Source organism: Thunnus thynnus, chromosome 13 (genome assembly GCF_963924715.1).
Source record: "Thunnus thynnus chromosome 13, fThuThy2.1, whole genome shotgun sequence".
NCBI classification, from domain to species: Eukaryota; Metazoa; Chordata; class Actinopteri; order Scombriformes; family Scombridae; genus Thunnus; species Thunnus thynnus.
The window spans coordinates 15,345,847-15,366,802 of record NC_089529.1 but is presented as its reverse complement, the minus strand read 5'-3'; the positions used below and the strand labels follow the sequence as shown (position 1 = coordinate 15,366,802).

The window sequence follows — 20,956 nt, the reverse complement described above, 5'->3', positions numbered from 1 at the left end:
AAATCTATAACACATTCCTTCTATGTTCTCAGGAAAAGGACAAAGCCGTGACTGAGCATAGGCCGACTACATCTTAGAGTCGCTAGAAACCGAAGAAACCACAACATCCCAACATCTTTAGTGTCTCAGAGGGGGGCGGGGCGTTGACCTTTGACCTCACGCAGTGCTGATCTGGGATTCTGAGAATTGCAGGCTCATGTTAGGATCCTCTAAATGTTACAACTCTTATATCCAGTGTTGATAGTTTTCAAGGGCATTTCCTCCTTTCATGCTGATACTTTGTCATGTTCCAACATATGCTGACCCATAGCTCCTTGATCCTCATGGAGAACTCTTATCTGTCTCTGGTAGCTAAGCTATCACTGACTTTTAGAGATGACCTGATCTGTCAATTTGTGCAATATCTGATTTAAAGATGAGACTGATGATTGGCTTTGTGAGCGGCCCGCTCCAATCTTCCAAGCGGTTTTTATTCTGCTAAAATTGGTCTGCATCCTCTGTTAGCCACCAAGCAGTGTGTTGCATTTTAGTGTCTTTTTGCAAAAAAAAAGACCCAATCAGAACCTATTGTTGATCTAAGATTGCTTTTATTTATCAAGTCATGTCTTTTTGTACATGTACTTTTGTGCAAACAATTCAGAAAATATGTTTTATACTAGCAAATCAGATTATTTCAGGCATTATTCTTTTTGTCAAGTATTCAGTGCTTGGCCTGAGTTTTAAAAAAATCCCATTCAAACTCCCAAACTAAGAATAATAATCTGTTTTCTATAGCTAACTGGGGAGAAAGAGGATCTGAGATGCAAACTCACTATGTACACTGTAAAGCTCGTTACTGTAGAGAAAATACTACTGTGCAGAGGGGGAGCATGCAACTCAAATGGAAAACCTTGAATTCCACATTAGAGAGGCTGAGTTCATGTACGGTGTGTGTATGTGTGTGTGTGTGTGTGTGTGTGTTCAAGATCAAGTAGTATCAAGTATTCGTTAATCCAGTCCTTGACAGAGATGATGGTGAGCTTTTAATATCGGTCTCAATCCCAATCAGACCCTCGTTTCTCAAAGCAGCTTTTTTAATTTGTAGCTCTAAGCCTGCTGCTGATTGACTTCCCTCATAAACAAACACTCACACGCTCAGCTCACCTCAAGCTTCTTACAGTCACAGGCAGACACAGCAGTATATTTGAACCTGTCATGTGTTCATATGGGCTGCCACTTGCATGTCTCTTGTGTTTTGTCACACATACTCGCTGAAACCTGCAGCATCTAACGCATTCATATATTCATACACTCATGTGCAGCTATGATTTATCTTGTAATTATTTAGCTATTTATTGGTGCATTCACAAAGCTTTTTTTTTTGTAGGAAGAAAAGGCACATGGTTGGAGTCAATACCACAAATATAGGACATAGGCGTGTATGGCTTTGTGTACGAGTGGCTGTATACACTAAAAACCAAGCATCAAGATTTAATTTCTTGGGCTCAGTAGCTTCGGTCTTGTGCTACATTTAATGTGCAAGGAAAAATTAATGGATGGCGAAGGGTCTGACCCAGTGACAAGGTTATATCGATGTGATATGAAGGTCAGCCAGGGCAACAGAAACAGATCAGATTTGGGTTGTTAACAGAACAAGGTGCATCAGACCCTCCTCAGTCATTGGTAATGGAAGTGGGTCACTGTAGATTGCAGTGTTGAAAAGGAAAGAAGTGGGGAAGTGCACACACATTTATAAACTCCCTCTTTCTCTCTGTCCACTTCCCTCTGAATGAATAAATGTGGGGCAGATAACGTAGACAATTACAGTGCTCCCTTTCTGCTGCTCTGTTCTTTCCTCCTAGATCTTTTCTGCATTTTCAGAACGAGATCCTGAAAAGTCAAAGAGGTGAAGGTGGAGTAACCAGATGTAAAAAGAAACAGATTTATTGCCCCATCTGCTCCAAAATGCCTGTCATTTCGCTTCTAAATTCTCATCAAACATTAGCCTTCACACTGACTTTTTTGGGATTAAATTCTAGTTTTACAGAACACAGAACGGCAAGGGATTATTCCAGTCTTTGACACTGGAATAAAAATCTTGACACCCTATACTAAGCCTGCAATGGCTTGGCTGGAAGGAAGGAAGGAAGCCTCACAACCCATTATCTCTCTTCTCCACGCTGCAGCTTCACACTCTTCAGCTATATTACAATGTAATTCTCCCCCCACCCACTTCTTACTTTTTCTATCCGCCCTGCTAGCGATTCTCCCTCTGTCCCTTCCCTCACTTCATCTTCCACCCATCCCCATCCCCCCTTCTTCCCCATATGAAAAGGTATTAATTTCACAGAGAGAAATTATATTCCATCATTTCCCTTGTAGATCAATTCTAAGCTTCTTTTAAGGAGAAGGCGCCAAGTTTCTAGCACTATATTTGCACATTTTTGCTCCTTTTGTGTCACCTCTGTCTAAACATGCCTGAATATTCATAAGTATGGCGTACACACATTCAAATCCTTGGCGATCATCCTCACACTTGAAAGACATAACTCGTGTCAGAAATGACCCTTTTCCTTAAAATACATCTATATTTTTAAAAGAACATTTGGGGCTCAAAAATCACAGTTTAAAATGAAAACTCAGCTAATAAGGTCATGAAAGTTGCCATGAATCTATTTTCCTAAGCATCCACAGAGCCTTAGTGACCTACTACGAGGACTGCGTTTAAACAATTCACCTCGCTGGACCCTACATTTAAACTCTTAAAGGCACTTTGCTGCCTGAAGTAGGTTGCTCACACAGCTCAGTCCATCATAACCTATTTCCTCGAGCAGAATATACAGACATAGTATTGCGCCATGCCTTTTTCCCTTTCGCTTTCACACATACATGACTGCAAGCGGAAAGACATTACATTTTCGCAGAAAATATGCACAGAATCACTTACACGTTCATGTATGCTTCAGAAAAAAAACACTTTTATACATGAAATCGCCATTTGCACACTGGCGGTAGACAGCAGCTCGATGCGGACTTGCACGTGTTATGTTTTATACGTTTGGTGCACGCTAGAGTGACCCATTTTCATGAATTGACAACAGAAGCATGAAAGAGTGGTCTACATTCATGAGGTCATCCATCTCCTTTTAGTCCTTTCAGGGCAACCCGCCTCACTAAGAGCACCATAGTTTTCTAAATTTATATCGGTTTAATATTTAACCTACAACCACATGCAGAAACACAGTCTTTTCTATTAATATCTGTCAATATAAATTGAATGAGATAGCAAGGTCACTGCTTTTCTCTGTATGTTTGCGCCATTAGATGTTAAAAACACAGACAGGGAAATAAATCATTAAAAAAAAAACAGACAATACACAGAGAGTAGTGACAGACAGATTGAAGACGAGGCAAACAGAGGGGTTATGATGCCAATGCAACAGCTGTGATACAGTCAGGTAGCTGACTGTGTGAGTGTACGAGAGGAAGAAAGTGCTAATTGTCACCTACATCCTCCTCTCACCATTGACTCATCTGTGTTCATCATCCATTGAATTGCATGCTCCATCTCTCATTCTTATCCATATTTTGTGTTGGGTGATTCATAATTAAATTATGTGTATGAGTGTGTGTGTGTGTGTGTGTGTGTGTGTGTGTGTGTGAGAGAGAGACACACAGAGAGCAGACTAAAGAAAAAAAGTGTGTATTTTGAACTTAATTATTGTCTCATCTCATCCATGTGAGTGTGTTGTAACTAAAGATTGTATTTGTTATTTGGATGTATTATATTTCTTATTTCATGTTGTGTTGATGTCATTAGAATGGCTTGTCCAGTTTCTGTTTCTATACCTGCCAAAAGAAACTGGCGGCATCGCATGGGAAAACTGCAGGTGTTTGGTTGAAGTCACTTTCCTACCCAACAAAAAAATCCTTTAAATTGGTCACAGATAATTCAAATCCGGCTCGTATTTACATATCTTTAATGCATCTAAACGTTGGTGACATCAGATTTTTGCAGGGTGTTTTAAGTTTTTTTTCTTGCACTCCCATTTACATACATAAAAGATATGTAAATAATCGCCTGTGTGCTTGACTCACAGGCAAGTCATCTGCATATTGTGATTTTTCCCATGTAAGGCTGCCAGCTCTTCTCGGCTCGTTCATTTCTGTTTGTATTTTCTTTGCTTGATGTATTAATTTCCATTTGTTGATGTCATCATTAAATTCAATGTCATTTCATTTTCATTTTGTGTTCTTTTTTTTTCCCCCTCATGCTCCTCATTTCATCTCAACAAAGTGTCTGTTCATCATGTTCCTCACGTATCAACAAATACAGAGATCAGAGAGGATTAGTATGATGATGGTGATGATTGTCTTCATATACTTACTTATCAATGGTGCTGTTTTGTTAAACTTACTTCTATATCCTGCAGAGGAGAGATTACAACACAAACTCAGTCCCACAGGTGCGTTAATCTCCCTGTCCCATTGCTTCTATTCTGGATTGGGTTTTTTTAGGAGTGCCCAAGTCACCCTCGCATTTTTAAATTTTCCCTGAAGCATTTAATTACATTCCCGTGATTCCCCAGGATTGCAGTCCATAAGGATTGATGATTACATTGGTGATTAGAAAACTTCCCCCCGTGTCCAACTGGCAGAGCAGAAAGACTGAATCCCCAAACAGTGCTGATCTCTTCTGATGAGAGTCAAACAGATTAGGTTTCCTCTCTGTCTAGACACCAAAATATGAGCAAAGAAATATTATCTCCTGTACCTCGTGTTCTTATGAGAGGCAGAGTAGCAACTTGGGACAAAACAAAGTATCCTGTTTCTATCATGTCATATTAGATTTTGCCCACAAAAGCAAATACTAATAAATCCTGCCTTTTTGCTGGATATTGCGTGACAGCCAAAGTGACAAGAAATGCTGCCGGAGAAGAGGTTTAGCTCTTCCCAGCCTGAGGGACAGAGAGGAAGAAGGCTTTAGGATGTGTCTTGTAATCAGATTCACACAGGGGGCATTGAGGACAAGCCTAGCATTACACTTAAGTTGGTTATGTAAATGCACAGTGCATTTTTAATGCTGCATTCTACAGCTGACAGACTTCCTTTTTAACCATAGAGTCAAGCATTATTTGCGCTGCTCCACATCCGCCTTTGAGATGATACTCTATGTTTTAGGTTAATCATGGACATCCTGTTTAATTCATATTCATGTACTGATCAGTATTCAGATGCTGAGTGTTGCCCTTGCGGGTTTGAAGAGCAGTGGCTGCAGCCGTGATGCAAAAGGTTTGTCAGTGTGTTTTTTAGCCTTGTGAGTCATAGCCATAGCAAAAAATATAGAGATGTAGAGTTAGGAATAGTCGACGTTGTGTTGTGCAACAGGGAGAAAGCTGGATGGTCTAACAATAACAAGACAGTTCTTGCCTTTCTTGCCAAATCTAATGATCAATATCAACCAGACCAGACTCCATACGTCTTTCTTCTTGTCTCTTCATTTCGCTTTCTCCGTCTCTCGTTCTTTCTCTCTCTCTGTTTCTCACTCTGTCTGTCACTCCATCTGTCTGATAGTTTTTTTCACACAGGAAAGAAAGACACAATGTTCATAGAAGGTTGAATCCACCTCCCAGCCCGCAGACAGGAAATGGCCATATATAGGCTTCTGTCTCCACACTGGAAGTCTCATAAGCTGCCTCTCTCCTCTCTGAGCAGTTTCCATAGCAACAGCATTTTGTTTCCCTCGGTGGCAGGAAGAGAGATAGGAGTTCAAAATGAGAAAGCGAGCAGAGGACAGAGCTAGATGTGAGATAAGGGCACAGGAGAGGTAAATATACCAATGAGAAAATAAAAAGAGCAGAAGAAGGATGTTTTGCAGATAAAGCGCAGGAGGGTCATTGGTTTTACGGGTATTAAGTAGGATTTCTTGTTCTGGGACGAGTGCCCGACCAAAAACAATGTTACATAAACCAAATTCAGCCTGACTCACAGCTAAATTCACCTGGGTGGCTTTCAGGTCGCAGCAGAAGAGATGAGTAAAAGAGCTGACAGCTACTCGAGCAGAGATATAGGGCAGCTCAGCTCTGTAAATAGTTTTCAGATCTGAGTCTTTACGATGGGTGGCCTTTTCTCTCTCTGCCAGACAGTGTCACAGTCTGACTGGACACCACACAAATTAGTGGTTCACATGAGGTGAGATGTTGAAATCAGAGAATGAAAAAAAATACTTTTATTTCATGCACAGACCTTTTTCTTCAGACTATAGCCAAGATAAGTTCCCAGCAAATATTTTTTACATTGAATAGAACCCACTTTGTTACACAACATCTGATTTAATGTGACAGCTTCAAATGCCGTTTCAAGAAGTTTTGTTTCATGAACTTTTACCATGAAATAATAATGCATCGCTGAATTTCTACACTTGTTTCACTCTGTTTGCAGCCTATTTCAAATGCTGGCTGGGTTATTATCATAATCCCTCATCCATTAATTCATCAAGACTGTTTAGATCTCATCTCTGCCAAGCAGTCAGGCCTAATTGATGTGTGATTTATACTATGTGATATGAGGGAACTTCAAAAATACACCTGCGCTGAATTGAGAGATGAAAGGGAGAACCAACATCTAGCCGACATCAATTAGAGCTGGTCACCAACTCTATTTGGGTTCAACGTTTCAAACAGATTGCACACTGAAATGGGCTCATGCATCACACATAGCGCAGACATAGCACAGTATAAACTGCATGTTAATAATTCACAGCAGCCAGGGGGCTCCGCTTATATTTTAGAGAAATTGTAACAAGGTCCACTCCCATCACTGGCTACTGGCTGCATGTGCCAGTTGCATCTGTGGGGTTTATTCCAGCATTGGAAACCCCCCAAACCCCCCAAAGATCCGTCACTGCTGTGTCCTCAGAGGTGACTGTGAGAGTCTTTGATAGAAGGATTTGAGCTGAGAGGAGGAGAGGGACAGAGAAATGGAGAGAGGAGACGATTTAGGAAAGTGGAAAGCCAGAATAAGAACAAAGGAAGTATAATCCAAAAGTCCAAATCAAGTATTTGAAGCCGACAAATAATCTTGGATGAGAACCGAGAGACAGATTGGAGTAGGGAAAGCGCAGAAAAAAACGAGAGCAGCAGATTCTCATTTACAGTCCCATCTAGATCCTCGCTCCACCGTCCTTGTTGCTTCCATGACAACCAGACAGGAGGTTACAAGGTGGAGGGCGTAATGAGTTTTTGTCTTTAGATAGATGCAGACGCTGCATCTCAGCTGCTCTCTTCCCCCTTAATGACCTCCTACTTATCAATTCAGATGAAAGGCAGTATTCATCCACCTTTATTAGTGTCACCAAAACCTGTGTTTTCATGCTTTATTAAAGGTAGTAGTGGGAAGTGAAAGCAAGGTGCAATGAAACAGCAATTATTTCAAGCTCTGTGAATGGAGAGGAGCTCATTGGGATGCACGCGTCTGTCCAATGTGGACACACACACAGAAGCACACACACACACAGGTGGTTGGTGAATAAGTAACCGCTCTATATTCAGCTCACAGGCTTAAGTAAATCTGCTGCGGCTCTTTTCGTGAGCATGATGTACCAGCACAATACAACAGAGAGGCACCCAAACACAAAAACAGACTTAGGGATGTTTTGAGGATGAATTGCACAATGTCCCTTTGTCTATTTTTGGACATGTGTATTTGTTTCAGCTGGGTTTGTGGCTCATGGGGCTGTTTCATTGTATTATGTTGAGTGAGAAGCAGATTACAAAGCATTTGAGGTAATACTGTAAAACTACAGATTGAAATAACCCTTTCCCCTCTTGACATCTGGCTCTCTGTGTACCTGTCTCCCTCTCTGCAGGGGTCCCAGGGTTCTTCCACCTCTCTGTCTTCCGCCAAAGTTTCCAGCTCAGTGGAAGATAGCAACGGACTGGTTACTGAAGGTGAGGAAAGTTAACGTTTACAAGAACGTCCCCTCCGATCCGTCAGTGAGCAAAGGCGATGTACTTGCAAATATCATGCATGTCTGAATCATGTTCATGACCTTTGATGCATCTCTTTTCTCTCTCTCTCTCGCTGCTATCTCGACTGTCTCTGTCTAGTTCCTCTGATTTGTACATCCTGTTCTCAGCACCTCGTTTTCTCACACCTTTCCCCACCCCGGGCGTCTTATTTCACACCTCTGACTCTATAAAACTTAGTAACACGACAAACTTTGATGTGCTGGTAAATCTTATGAAGGTTGGCAAACTATGAGTTGGTGACATCATGAAGGAAAAAAGCCACTCATCTGAACTAAAGAAATACCTATAAATCTCTATTAAGATCAGTCAGGGAAATATTATCTGACATTTTCAACTGATTTTATTTACTCAGGTAGTCTCAAATGTCATGAATCAATTAATGAATTAATATTAAAATGAACATTTATTTGCATTTTGATTCACCGCTTGGTTTCACATATACTTTTCCATTTGCCAGCTGTATTGTCATCATTTATAGAGCACTCTGCAGAGCCTTAGTGTGACAAAAATGTCAACCATTGGATGTAATAAGAGCCCTCACTGGCACTGAAACTTAATTAAAAAAAGATTCATATATGATAATGGTTCTACATTTAAATCTGTTTTTAATTATCTAGATGTTTTAGTATCTGTGTATCTGTATTTATTGAAGTTTTTTATTTGTTAATTATTTTATAAATCTCACCTTTTTGTTATACTGTAGTTGTTCAGCCTGTGCTATAGCCCTTTTCAAGGCTCTGTACTTACCTGTCTGTATACATGGAACTGAACTGAACAAGCATAAACTTCTTGAGTCTCTCAGTGGCTCTAAACGTCATGCTTCCTCCCTGCAGCCGAGGTTCTAGTCGATGAGGTTCCAGCTGTGCCGTCCTACATATCGGACCGCTACAAGGTGGGACGCATGTTAGGTGACGGGAACTTTGCAGTCGTCCGGGAGTGTGTGGAGCACTCCACAGGACGGGAGTACGCTCTGAAGATCATCAACAAGGGCAAATGCAGAGGCAAGGTAAACAGTGAAAAGAATACCGCAAGAAGATACCCAACTTCAAAATAACATTACTTCTTCTTTAATTATTCTGTTTCTGTTGGCTTTAAAAATTTAATTCAATTCTTATTCCAGGAGCACATGATCCAGAACGAGGTGGCCATCCTCCGCAGGGTCAAACATCCAAATATCGTCCTGCTTATAGAGGAGGTGGACACTTACAATGAGCTCTATCTGGTCATGGAGCTGGTCAAGGTGTGTGTTCATGTTTGTATACTGTAATTATGGGTTTATTTTATGTGTTTATGCGTCATCTGCTCTGCTTAAGGACAGGCTGACAGATTTTTCCCAAACTCAGATAACAGATAGATATATTCTCTATGTATGATGGCATCATTATCTCCAATTTGATAGCACCAAAGAGGAGCAGGGAGGCAGAAACTGTGACAGACACAGAGCAGCGCCATTCAACCGGTAAAGCAAATGATGAATTCCAACCAGTCACACAATGCAGGATGGAGAGAATCGGTCTGTGGCCTGGAGCGCTCGTGTGTTCACATTCTTCATTCTCTCTTGCTCTCTGAGTCAAGAAATGTTTGTGCATAATTCAGGAGCCAGGAATGTGATCCATCTGTTCGTGTTGCGGCGTAGAGTACTACAGAATGTAGATGAGAGGCAATCTGTGGGAGAAACGTACGTGTGAGCGTGCCCAAAGTAGGAGGATCGAGAGGAGGCTGTGTGTATGAATGAGGCACTTCAAGAATGACAGGGACTGAGAGAGGGATAGACAGATGAATGCATTGGAAGGGGAGGCAGTATGATACACAATATAGTCACAAGTATGGTGTCCATATAGTTGTATGTTGTTTTGCCTGGTGCTGTTTTTGGTCCCGAAGCTCCAGTCAAGGAAAGGCATTTTGCGGAGGGTCCTTTCCTGTATCAAAATGACAGAATGAGACCCATAATGAAATGTTTGCATTGGTTAATGAGCTGTGGTGTCTGACAGCTCTCATATTTAAATAACTGCTGCTGTGCAGGTTGGAGGCTGACAGTGTGTTTGAGTCTATGCAGAGAGAGAGAGGGAGAGAGAGAGAGAGAGAGATTCAGCCCTATATGTCCCACTTAGTCCACTCAGGGAGAGAGAGACACAGAGAGAGAGCGAGAGAGAGAGAGGTGAGAGGAGGGTGAGATTCAGACAGAATGAAAAATACGAGAAACCGAGACAGACAAAAGCCTGAGAGAAAAAGAGAAAAGGGTGAATTAAAGGGAGGGAAAATTAAAATGAAAAGGAAATATTAAAGACAGAGGGAGGAGATGTTTCAACCAAGATGTGGAATGAGAACACAGTATACCCCCGCAGCTGCTGAATAGATGAAAACCCCTCGCAACTAAATCAACTTTTTTTTTTTTTAGCTGAAAACTATTCTCAGCTGAAAAAAGATGAGCAACTGTGGAAATGAATCTGTCAGGTTATGTGTGAGAAAACGCCAAACTAACTCCTGTGACAACCCACCCATCCATCATGATTTGTCCACAGGGCGGAGATCTGTTCGACGCCATCACCTCTGCCAACAGATACACTGAGAGAGACGCCAGTGGCATGCTCTACAATCTGGCCAACGCCATCAAATACCTCCACAGCCTCAACATTGTGCACAGAGACATCAAACCAGAAAACCTGCTGGTGAGTTCACACAAAGTGGGTCTTTACTGCATGCATCTGTATACATGGTCATATAACTTGCCGCAGTGTAGACTCCCTCTTCCTCTCGTTTTTCCTCCCTCCTTTCTGAATGAACAGTGAACTAATATCACTCTCACAGAGAGAGATGACTCATCCTTGCTGCCCTCACTTCTCCTGCACACTCCTTCTCTAGCTTCCCTCGTTCGTGCTTTCTCTCCCTCTTTCTCCCTTCTGTCGACCTCCTAGTTGTCCCCTCGTCCTCTTCCTCCAACTGCTGTTCTTAATCCCCTCCTTTGCCCTTTCTACCACCCTGAGTAACCCCGTACAAGCCATAGTCGGGGCAAGACTTACAAATATACCACTCCAGACATTGTTGAGTGGCCTCTCGTTCCACATTCACCCCTGCTGACCTAAGATGGGTTCCCAGCTTCTTTTTTTCCGTGTTTCTGCTACTCCGTCTCCACGTCTTTGCTTTCCACCTGTTTCAGTTAAATAAGCAGTGCTAAATAGGTTGAGTGGGCTGCCAAAAGAGTGATGCTTACACTTCTAAGTGCTGCTGCTTTGTCAGTTATCTTCACAAAGATGTGCTCTTTCTTTAATGTCAAATGTCCCGATGTGGAGATTTAGCATGAATACACGTAGTAGGTGGACAAAATAACAAGAGCATCTTTACTGAACTATGTATGGAAGCAAATACAATAGCTGAACAATAAATACGACCTCCATGAAGTATTGTCAGAAAGGAATTTGTGCAACTTTATGGTCATTTTTAAGATCATTTTTTTGAAGTTATATTATAAAGTGCTACGTAATATTTTTTCCCACCGCCTGTTGCATACACATACCAGTGAGACTGGTGAATGTTAATCTCTTGAAGTGTGGATTAGATTAAAGTCTCTATGTGTAGGATTTGAAAATTTCCAACTGCATCAATCTGCATCAATCTTCCCCAACAAAATTTATGCCACCAGAATAATTTGAAAGATACTATAATCACATACAATTCTACACATAGAGGCTTTAGATTATTTACACACACACACACACACACCTTATGGGAGACTTTGCATTACACACACGCAAATGCGGCAAGATTTACAACCATTGTTTATTCAGCTGCAGACAGGGGAGTTGTTTATACTACACACAGTCTTGATTATGCTCATCTCATTGCAGCTCTTTAAGACCCAACACTCAACAGCATTTGTTGTATGTGTCCGTATGTATTTTCTCATGTGCCTATAGGTGTATGAGCATGCAGACGGCAGCAAAAGCCTGAAGCTGGGAGACTTTGGTTTGGCAACTGTGGTGGACGGACCCCTCTACACTGTCTGCGGGACCCCGACATATGTAGCACCTGAAATCATCGCAGAAACAGGGTAAGTGCAACAGTAGCTGACTTTAGGTTACATAGACAAGAATTAGGAAAAGCAGCCATTTATGTGACGAGACATCACTCCTTTAATATCATGACAGAAGAAAAGTCGTTTGCATTTTTTAAAGGAATTTTGTCTTAAAGGGAATTATACAACTCTGTATGTTTACAATAACCATCTTTTTCTCCATATTTTGCTTTAATTAATCTTATTTCTTTGTCTTTGTGCAGGTATGGCCTTAAGGTGGACATCTGGGCAGCTGGTGTCATCACCTACATCCTGCTGTGTGGTTTTCCACCGTTCCGAGGGTAAGCTCCATGAAATCCCACTTATCACTTTTGTTTGTCTGAGTCCCCCTAATGGTTGTCAATAATAATGCATCAGTGTCTTATTTATATGGACACATTCATGTGGAAATGTTTTGTTTTGCAGGAGCAGTGACGATCAAGAAGTGCTTTTTGATCAGATACTAATGGGACAACTAGAATTTCCTCTACCGTACTGGGACAATGTGTCAGATACAGCCAAGGTGAATATCAGCATCTGTTTGCTGTGTTTGTAGTGTGAGCTGGATCCAGTCACACGTTGGTGGGAATTTCTTTATGTTCACCTTATACGGAGGGGATAAAAACTCAACATTGTTTGCTTGCTGCTGCAGGAGCTTATCCGATCCATGCTGGAGGTGGAGGTGGATCAGAGATACACTGCCCTCCAGGTGCTAGAGCACCCTTGGGTCACTGTAAGTACAGTGTTAATTAAGCTTATTGAGCTTCCTGTATGTTTCCAGTTGAAATATTTTCCCATGAAAATGTCTATTTTTAACCCTCCTCTCCTCCACTCCTCTTCCATGCACAATACAGGATGAGGGTCTATGTGAAAATGATCACCAGTTGTCAGTAGCAGGGAAGATAAAGAAGCACTTCAACACCAGTCCGAAGGTCAACGACACCACTGCAGGAGTGTCAGTCATTTCTGTAAGTCACTACCTTTATAAACTACAGTACCCATAAACCAACTGGTCTGAGGGATTGATTGATTCATTTGAAGCTGTAGCTTTTCGTTTAACTGGTTTATACAGAAGTCTACGATAGTTTTCTGCAACTTTCTTTTCAGTTCTCCGCCTCTGACAGACAGACAGATACAACTTTTTCAATTAAGTTTGTGTCTTTTGGTATTTCTTTATTCAATTGAACTGGTGTTTAGATTGATTTTGCTGGTTTCTCTTTGTGCTCAGTTGGATGACAGCTTTTCTATGCAGAGATCTGGGTCGTTGGATTTCTACCAGCACCCGGCCATGTACTGGATAAGGTACGCAGGTTTCCATAGAGACACAAACCCGCAAGAAATCAAAACAATCCAAAATAGTGTCTCTGACATTGATGTCTCCCCTCCTCCCGTCTCTTCGCACCGCCCTGCTGACTGGCTGCTGCTGTGCGGCTTTGACAGCTTTATGTTGTCCCTGCTCTGTGGTCTTTGTTCTTTGGCTTTTTGCTTCTTTCCTTTCATCCCTCGCTCGCTGTGAGCACAGATTTCATACAGCACATGCATCTCTTGTCGTCTGTCTAAAGCCTTGTCCTCTACGTTGTGTCGCTGTATATCACTGTCTCCTGGATTTTGGAGCGTATGAATAAGGAAGTGCAAGTTACCCTGAAAATTACCCTGTAAATGTTTCTCCATTTTCTATAAAAGCCATTTCTTTGAAAACTAAGCAAAAAAATGGAGATTTTCACAAAGTAACAGTTTTTTTCACACAATTTCTTTGTGAATGCTGCCTTCCCAAAGAAATAACCCTCTTCCTGTGTTTGTTGCATTGATTTTCAGTGATTTTTATTTATTTATTTATTTTTTTGCCTGATGTGATGCTCCCCACCTGGCTGCCTCTACTAACACCACGGCTTGCTATTCAGCTCCTGTTGTGTGACTTTATCCATTATGGATTATGATCCATTATGATTCATGGAGGACCAAGAGGTTCATGGTTTTAAAGGTTAAAGCCTTTTATCGGTTGATATTCAAAGTAATTGGACACAGACAAGAGGAATTGATTAACAAGAGACTTGATTAAATTAATAACAAACAAATAAATAATGCATGAATAAACACAACAATTGAATGCATTAATCTAGCATTTAAAGGTCATAAATAGATCTATCTATCTAGGAATAATAAAATAAAGCACTTAATATAATTAATAATACATTAATGAATACCAACATTTGGTGAAACAAACAAACAAACAAAATGACTCAAATTTTTCCCATAAAAAAATAGAAGTGTGGAGGTAGAAACAATAAAATAGATTTATGATCAGAATGAAAAATGTAAATATAAAAATTATTTAAAAACGTTGATGTTGAATTGCTTCATTTACATTTTTCCGTTTGTTAATCCGTCTTCTGACTGTCCAATTAAATATCAATGAATCACTTAGTAAATGTGTGCAGGGCTCTCCTGGTCCTTCATGCTAGATTAGATCCGCTGTGCTGCTGGATATCTGCATCAAAGGATTTAATAATGTTGTTCTCTTGCTCCCACATTCAGGCCACCCCTCTTGATAAGGAGGGGCAGGTTCTCAGACGAGGACGCCACCCGGATGTGAAGCCGCTGCCTTTGCAGATGATGCAGACAGTGACAACGCTAACATCATCAACAACAAAAAGACTTTGGGCGGAGCCTCCCAGTTGCCTCCCCAGCCTGCCCGTGGCCCCTCCCTCTCTGACCCCTGACACTTGCTCTGACCCTTCCCCAAACCCCAGCCTCCCATCTGACTCTGATGACATCTCCATCAGCTCAGCCAGTACCGTCTGCTCCCCCAGCTCGCCCTTCTAGAAAGGAGGCGGAGGGGAGGAGGGGGAGGAGGAAGTGAGGAGGGAAAAAATCCTCATCCAGCTCCTCCCTCAATATGGAGGAGGAGGAGGAGGAGACGTACGCTTCCCCACACTCTCCTGTCTAGGGTCTACAGGGGAAAACTGTAAAGGGAAAAACAAAAAAGTTGAATCAGAGAGAACTTTCTGCTCTCCTGAATCCATCTTTCCAAACCAGGAGGAGAGATCGATCAAAGGGTGGATAGAGGACAAAGAGGGTAGAGAGATTGGGAGAAAGACTTCAGAGGCAACAAGAAACAGGGATCACAAGGCAGAGGGAAAAGGCAGAATGAGGTGAAAGACTTTTGTTTATTTTTAACGTTCTCTCATCTGAGCACATGTTGCAGACCTCAAGGAGCAAAAAAGGGGCGACAGTGTTGTTCACCCTTCAGTGATGATCTGGGCTCGACATGGAAACTTCCTTATGGTGGAACAGCTCTACAAGGCAATATGAGAATATGGACCAATGTTCATGTTTTATTGAACCTTATTTATTCATTCTTTATTCACTGCATTTTTTATATGTATTTCCCTTTTTCATAAAGGGTATGTTTTTGTTTGACTTGTCCTAAGAGCTTGGTGTAATGAGAATAATGGAAAAGTGTGTAGAAGTAGAGCTCAGAAACTTTGCAGTAGGCTACCGTGGACTCGATGAATAGTGGGGAAATGAGAGCTACAGTATGTAGAGGAAAAGTTTTTTCTTACAAAATGTGTGTTCATTGAAAAGGGGAAAGAAAATTGACAGAAATCGATCAAAGAAAGCACTTGTGCTATAATTCTGTGCTCCACACAGTTTGGGCATTGCCTTGCTGTAATGTTGGATTGCAGTATTACAGTTTACACTTTACACAGACTGCTATTTAGACAATAATGGTGCATTTGATTGCTCCTTGTAATTTTGTTAACCGCTTCATTCGATCTTGAAACACAAAATTCTGCAGCATTCAGGTGCTTGTGTAGCAAACTCAACTCATTTTTTCCTCAACATTTCACAACCATTCTTGATATTTTGTGATGCTCATGTACACACATGGAGCCTTGTTTACATTTTTTTTTCCAACTTTAAAGGCATAGTTCACCTACATATTCCAGCAGTAAAGAAATATATAATTGTTGCAGCCCAGGTGTACCACTTGTATGGGTTTGGGGAAATATTTTAGATGGTAAATGTATACATTTAACAGCTTATGAGTGGCCTATTTGCACAAAGTACTGCAGTTAAGGTGCAGTCAAACAGGTCTGAGAGGAAGACAGTATGGATATCGGAGAACCAGCAGCAGTACAGTGGAGGAGGATTTATTTCAGCTCTGTACAAGTCTATCTGAAACCTCATTCATAGCTTCATTTTCTCAGATGAAAGCATGACAGACATACAGTAGCCTATTCTTATAAAAACAGTTTAGTGATGAAGTATTGTTTATATGTTATGTAAATAACATAATTTTATTTATTTTGATAGTTCACAATACAGTATATTTCTTTACTAGTAGTAAGTCTATGAGAACTTAAAAAAAAACAATCAGTCCTACATGTGTATCAGTCAGCAAAGAAAAATAATAACCTAGAGGAGATCATCAGGTCGAAATGAAACAATACAGTTCTGTTGAAGACGTTTCACCTGTCACTATTTCAACCTGCTGTTGAAGCACCTGGATGAATGAGATGCATCTACACAGACAGAAGAGAGGAAGACGCCACCTTTGCTTCTTGCTAGAAAACTGGGAATGATGTCACTTCCTTTGCAAAAGCAACCAGTTTCCAGTAACTGATGTAAGATAAAAAAAAACAGAGGAGAAGCCAGAGGAGTGACAGAAATGCAGAGTAATTTCAAGTTTTGGCAGATGATCTCCCTGCAGTCGTCACACGTGTCTGTAAGTTTCTGTATTTAGCATATTCTCATTATCACACACATACAGTAATGTGCCGCCATATTGACCTGATCAATATGAATTAGCCGTGCTGCTGAAATCCACACACTACAGCACATGGGCACATGTGGTTTACCAAAGTGCTCTCACAGCTGCACCACAATATTACAATCTGTTGCAATACCAATACCTGTACCTCTGTTCAACAATGGTCTATCAATACTAATAGTAATAATTAAAATATGTTTCAAAAACTAATTGTCTGTGTCTTTCATAGAGCTTAAGTGTGATTTCTATGTTGTGTTCCCATTCCTATTTCAGAAGGTGCGCTGTTAGATTTTGATACTTCAGCCTGTAGAGTTCAGTGACTTTGCAGTCCAGTCGCAGAATTACTGGATTACCAAAAATGCAGTGAAACATGAGGCTTTGTTTGCTATTATTAACTGTTATCTGCTGGAGTGACACTTGATTAGAAGAGTACTCGATATGTTGTTATGAATCCCACAACAGTTGTGGTCAGAGATGTGTATTTTGTGTACTTGACATGGCAGGTGCAAAGGTGGGATGATAGAATAGAGGGACTTTATCAGGCCAATTTATTCAAGCAAATTTACTTTTTGGCTTTACAGTTACATAAAAATAAATAAATAAAATCTGAACAGCACAATGTACAGTTCAGCTTCAAGTACATCAGTTATAAAAGATGGACAGGTAATATCTGAAGAAACTGGGAAGTCACATGTGGCATCAACAATAGTAATAACAATGTTTCTCCCCCTATATCCCATAAGGTCTTCCAGATGGGAGCTTGCAAGTTCAATGAAAAAAGAATATAAAACTCTTCACAGTGTGCTTCACAGGTTTCTGCCTGTTACAGAGCAAATGCAGCATCTCAGACAGCTGCCTCTGTGCTTTCCTTGTGATTTTACCAGCCATATTCCCAGACCTTGACAGTTTATTTCTATTCTTACCTGCAGGAACGGGAGATATCTTAGGTCTGAACACTTTGGTAACTGTAAAATATATCTGCCTGTAGAAAAGCTGTCCAACTTTCTAAGATGTTGCATAACTTTCAACTTTCTGAGATGCTGTACGTCTCAAATATTTTTGAAGAGTATTGTCTTTCCAGTGCCTGGCAGCCTAAAGAACATGCACGCCCTGTGCCTGTTGGCTGAATAACTACTGAACAACAGCAGATAGGTCACTTAGCTGATAATTGATCGTTTGGGTCCAAAGTTAGTAATTCAGATTCATCAATATAATGGTGAATAATAATGAAAAGACAATCCTTGTTGGTGTTTATTGAGCTTCATTTTTGAATTGGTGGTTTTGGCATAATCTGGATTGTGACTGGAGCAGAATAGCAAGGAGTAGTGGTGGGATATCTGAGGATGAAGATATGGATCTTCAATGAACAAGAATTGCGAGTGATAGGAAAGGAGCAGGAAGGAAGGAAAAGAACAATAACCTGGTGATGTCAGGCAAACGGGCAGTCTAAGATGATGAAGAGTTTAAGATCATTCTTAAATTTAAAGCAGTACATGAAATATTGCCTGTAAGTCCATGCCTTAACAAATGGATTGAGGAAAGCACTTGGAGATATTGAACCCATAAGGTGTTAAAGGTGCAATCTGTAGAATTTAGCGGCATCTAGCAGAGTGGAATATAATATTCTTATGTATGTTTTAATTAGTGTATAATCACCTGAAAAAGAGAATAGTTGTGTTTTCATTACCTTAGGATGAGCCCTTTATATCTACATAGGAAGCGGTTCCTCTTCCATGGAGGCCGCCATATTGCACCGCCATGTTTCTACAGTAGCCCAGAATGGACAAACCAAACACTGGCTCTAGAGAGGGCCTTTTGCATTTTTCGCAAGTTTCGTGGCCACTGTAGGTTCCCCTACACACTTGGAAGGGGAGGGGGAGGGGTGGGGTATTCAGTTGGTTGCAATCTGCAACCTCACCGCTAGATGTCACTAAATCCTACACACTGGTCCTTTAAGAGATGGCAGTTTGTTGGTGAAGTGCAAAAATGCTGAACAGAGAAATAATGTGCTTAAACTTCAAACAGTATGTAAAAAAGAAATAGCAGAAAGAACAACAATTGGTGAGAGAAACGGAGTTAGGGGAATGATATTGAGATTTTCCCTGGGAGAAAACGTGGAAGTGGAAATGCTTAAAGGAGGAACAATAACAGGAATTAGACAGCTGCAGGCATTCAGGAATGGTGAAAAAGGTGACAGTCCATCAGTATTTCTGGAATTCAAAGATGAAGTTCTTCCTGGAAAGGTGATGGTTAGATATATGAGCTTTAATGTAAGAGCATATGTTCCTCCTCCTCTCAGATGCTTTAAATGTTAGAGATATGGCCACACTGCTAGTGTGTGCAAGGGAAAGCAGATATGTGGAAGATGTGGAAGAGAACAAGCAAATGGAGCATGTTGGAGTAATAGTACAGTAAAATGTTGCAACTGTGGGGGAAATCACACATCAGCCTAGGAGGATGCACAGTGAGAAAACAGGCAGAAGATTGTGGATAATGGAAAAAGAAATTGAAGTATGATCCAAAGTAAGGAAGCAAGCTCAGGGTTAGGACTGTCACATAACTACCAAACAGGAATCACAATGGACTGATGAGTCCTGTTTCTAGCCTATTATCAACTGCTCAGAGAAAGCAAATACCAAAACAGAAAAAAATCAAAATTATAGTGAAGGCAGGAACAAAGTTCTTGAACATTGTTGTGGAAATTTCTGTAATAAGTATGGATTATAAAACAGAGATACTTCTTTCAGAGTTTTAATTCTCACCTTGTGCACAAAGTGGGACCACCAGCCACTGTGAGCTAATGGACCAAGAACAGAGCTGAGCACCTCCGTTTTATAGCTTCATACTCACATCCTAGAATAGCAGTTAAGAATAGCACAACAGACGTTGTGTTAAAGCTATCAGGAGAATATCACATGATGCCATAAGACACATTGGACAGGGGACTCCTCCAGGGGCCCCAAGTCTCATGCTTCAGTTTACCTACTGTATGCCGGAGTTTTCTCTATACTCATTATTAAAGCAACCTCACCATATGACAAACATATGAGGCTCCTATACAATGAATCTCCTATAGGAAACTCTCAAAACAACTTACACATTGTAGAATATAAGAATGCATCTGTTAAAGCATGATTATCAGAAAGCAGAATTAATCCATAGGTTCATTGTCTCAGACTCATAGGCGCTGATCACATGAAACTCATACTGCAAAGTAAAAGGTCAGAACACAATTCACTTCTGCAATCTTGCTGTGGTTTCACAAATCTACATTAAAACATATTAATGTTAAAACATTAATACATATTACATACATAAAGTCAAATATGTGAGAAGTCAACATTTCAGTCACAACATGAAAGGCTTGTCTTGAGAAAAAAATACATGCAGATCTTAATCAAGGAGAAGGAACCTCAGAGGGAAGTCCTCAAATTATCCCATAATGTTTATACTTCAGTGCAATGCTAGAAGTCTGATTGCAAATGAACAGGAGTTTAAAGGATATATCAATACACTGAATACAAAACCAGATGTTATATACATACAGGAAACCTCAAACCAGCTCTAGATTTTATTATTCAAGGATATTCTAGCGTACGCAAAGATAGAACCAGTGGAAATGGCGGACGGTGTGTAATATTTATCAGACAAGGAGTAAAATATAGACAACTAACAGTACAAGAGTTAGAATGAATAGTTATCGACATATGGACCAAAGAAAATAATAAATTTCTATAACCCATGCAAACAATTAGAGAAAGAAAAATTAGAATCAATTTCGGAACATTGTAGAGGGAAAGTAATCTGGTGTGGAGACGTCACTGCACACATGGCGGGACCAAGAAGATTCAAATGGAGAAACTATAGAAGATATAATGTATGAAAAGGAGTTGGTGCGTTTAAATGATGGTTCAGGTACCAGGGTGAATTTGGTGAGGGGTAGAGAATCAGCAGTTGATCTCATATTGGTATCACAATCTTTGGCTGGAATAAGTGGTTGGAAGGTATTGAAAGGAAACACTGCAGGTAGTCATCACAATCCAATATCTGTTAATATAGGAATGGAAAGTGATGTAGAACAGGATAAAAGAGAAGGGAGATGGAAATTCAGGAAGCAAATTG

General features: G+C 40.6%; 1 protein-coding gene across 4 annotated transcripts in view; it reads left to right on the top strand.

Moving 5' to 3' along the window:
- LOC137195682 (serine/threonine-protein kinase DCLK1-like) overlaps positions 1–17,040 on the top strand; it is a 47,891-nt gene extending 30,851 nt beyond the window's left edge. For 2 of the 4 annotated variants that reach the window (XM_067608238.1, XM_067608239.1), the window contains 11 exons: positions 7,847–7,928; positions 8,843–9,015; positions 9,130–9,249; positions 10,532–10,678; positions 11,924–12,057; positions 12,285–12,362; positions 12,487–12,583; positions 12,713–12,793; positions 12,915–13,028; positions 13,289–13,362; positions 14,596–14,799. In XM_067608238.1, coding sequence (XP_067464339.1) covers positions 7,847–7,928; positions 8,843–9,015; positions 9,130–9,249; positions 10,532–10,678; positions 11,924–12,057; positions 12,285–12,362; positions 12,487–12,583; positions 12,713–12,793; positions 12,915–13,028; positions 13,289–13,362; positions 14,596–14,653 — 1,158 coding nt within the window. In that variant the 3' untranslated portion in view covers positions 14,654–14,799. Of the gene's footprint in view, positions 1–32; positions 4,225–7,846; positions 7,929–8,842; positions 9,016–9,129; positions 9,250–10,531; positions 10,679–11,923; positions 12,058–12,284; positions 12,363–12,486; positions 12,584–12,712; positions 12,794–12,914; positions 13,029–13,288; positions 13,363–14,595 lie in introns of those variants that run through there. The other 2 variants (XM_067608241.1, XM_067608240.1) reach the window with 2 other exon arrangements.
- Positions 17,041–20,956: the final 3,916 nt, after the last annotated feature.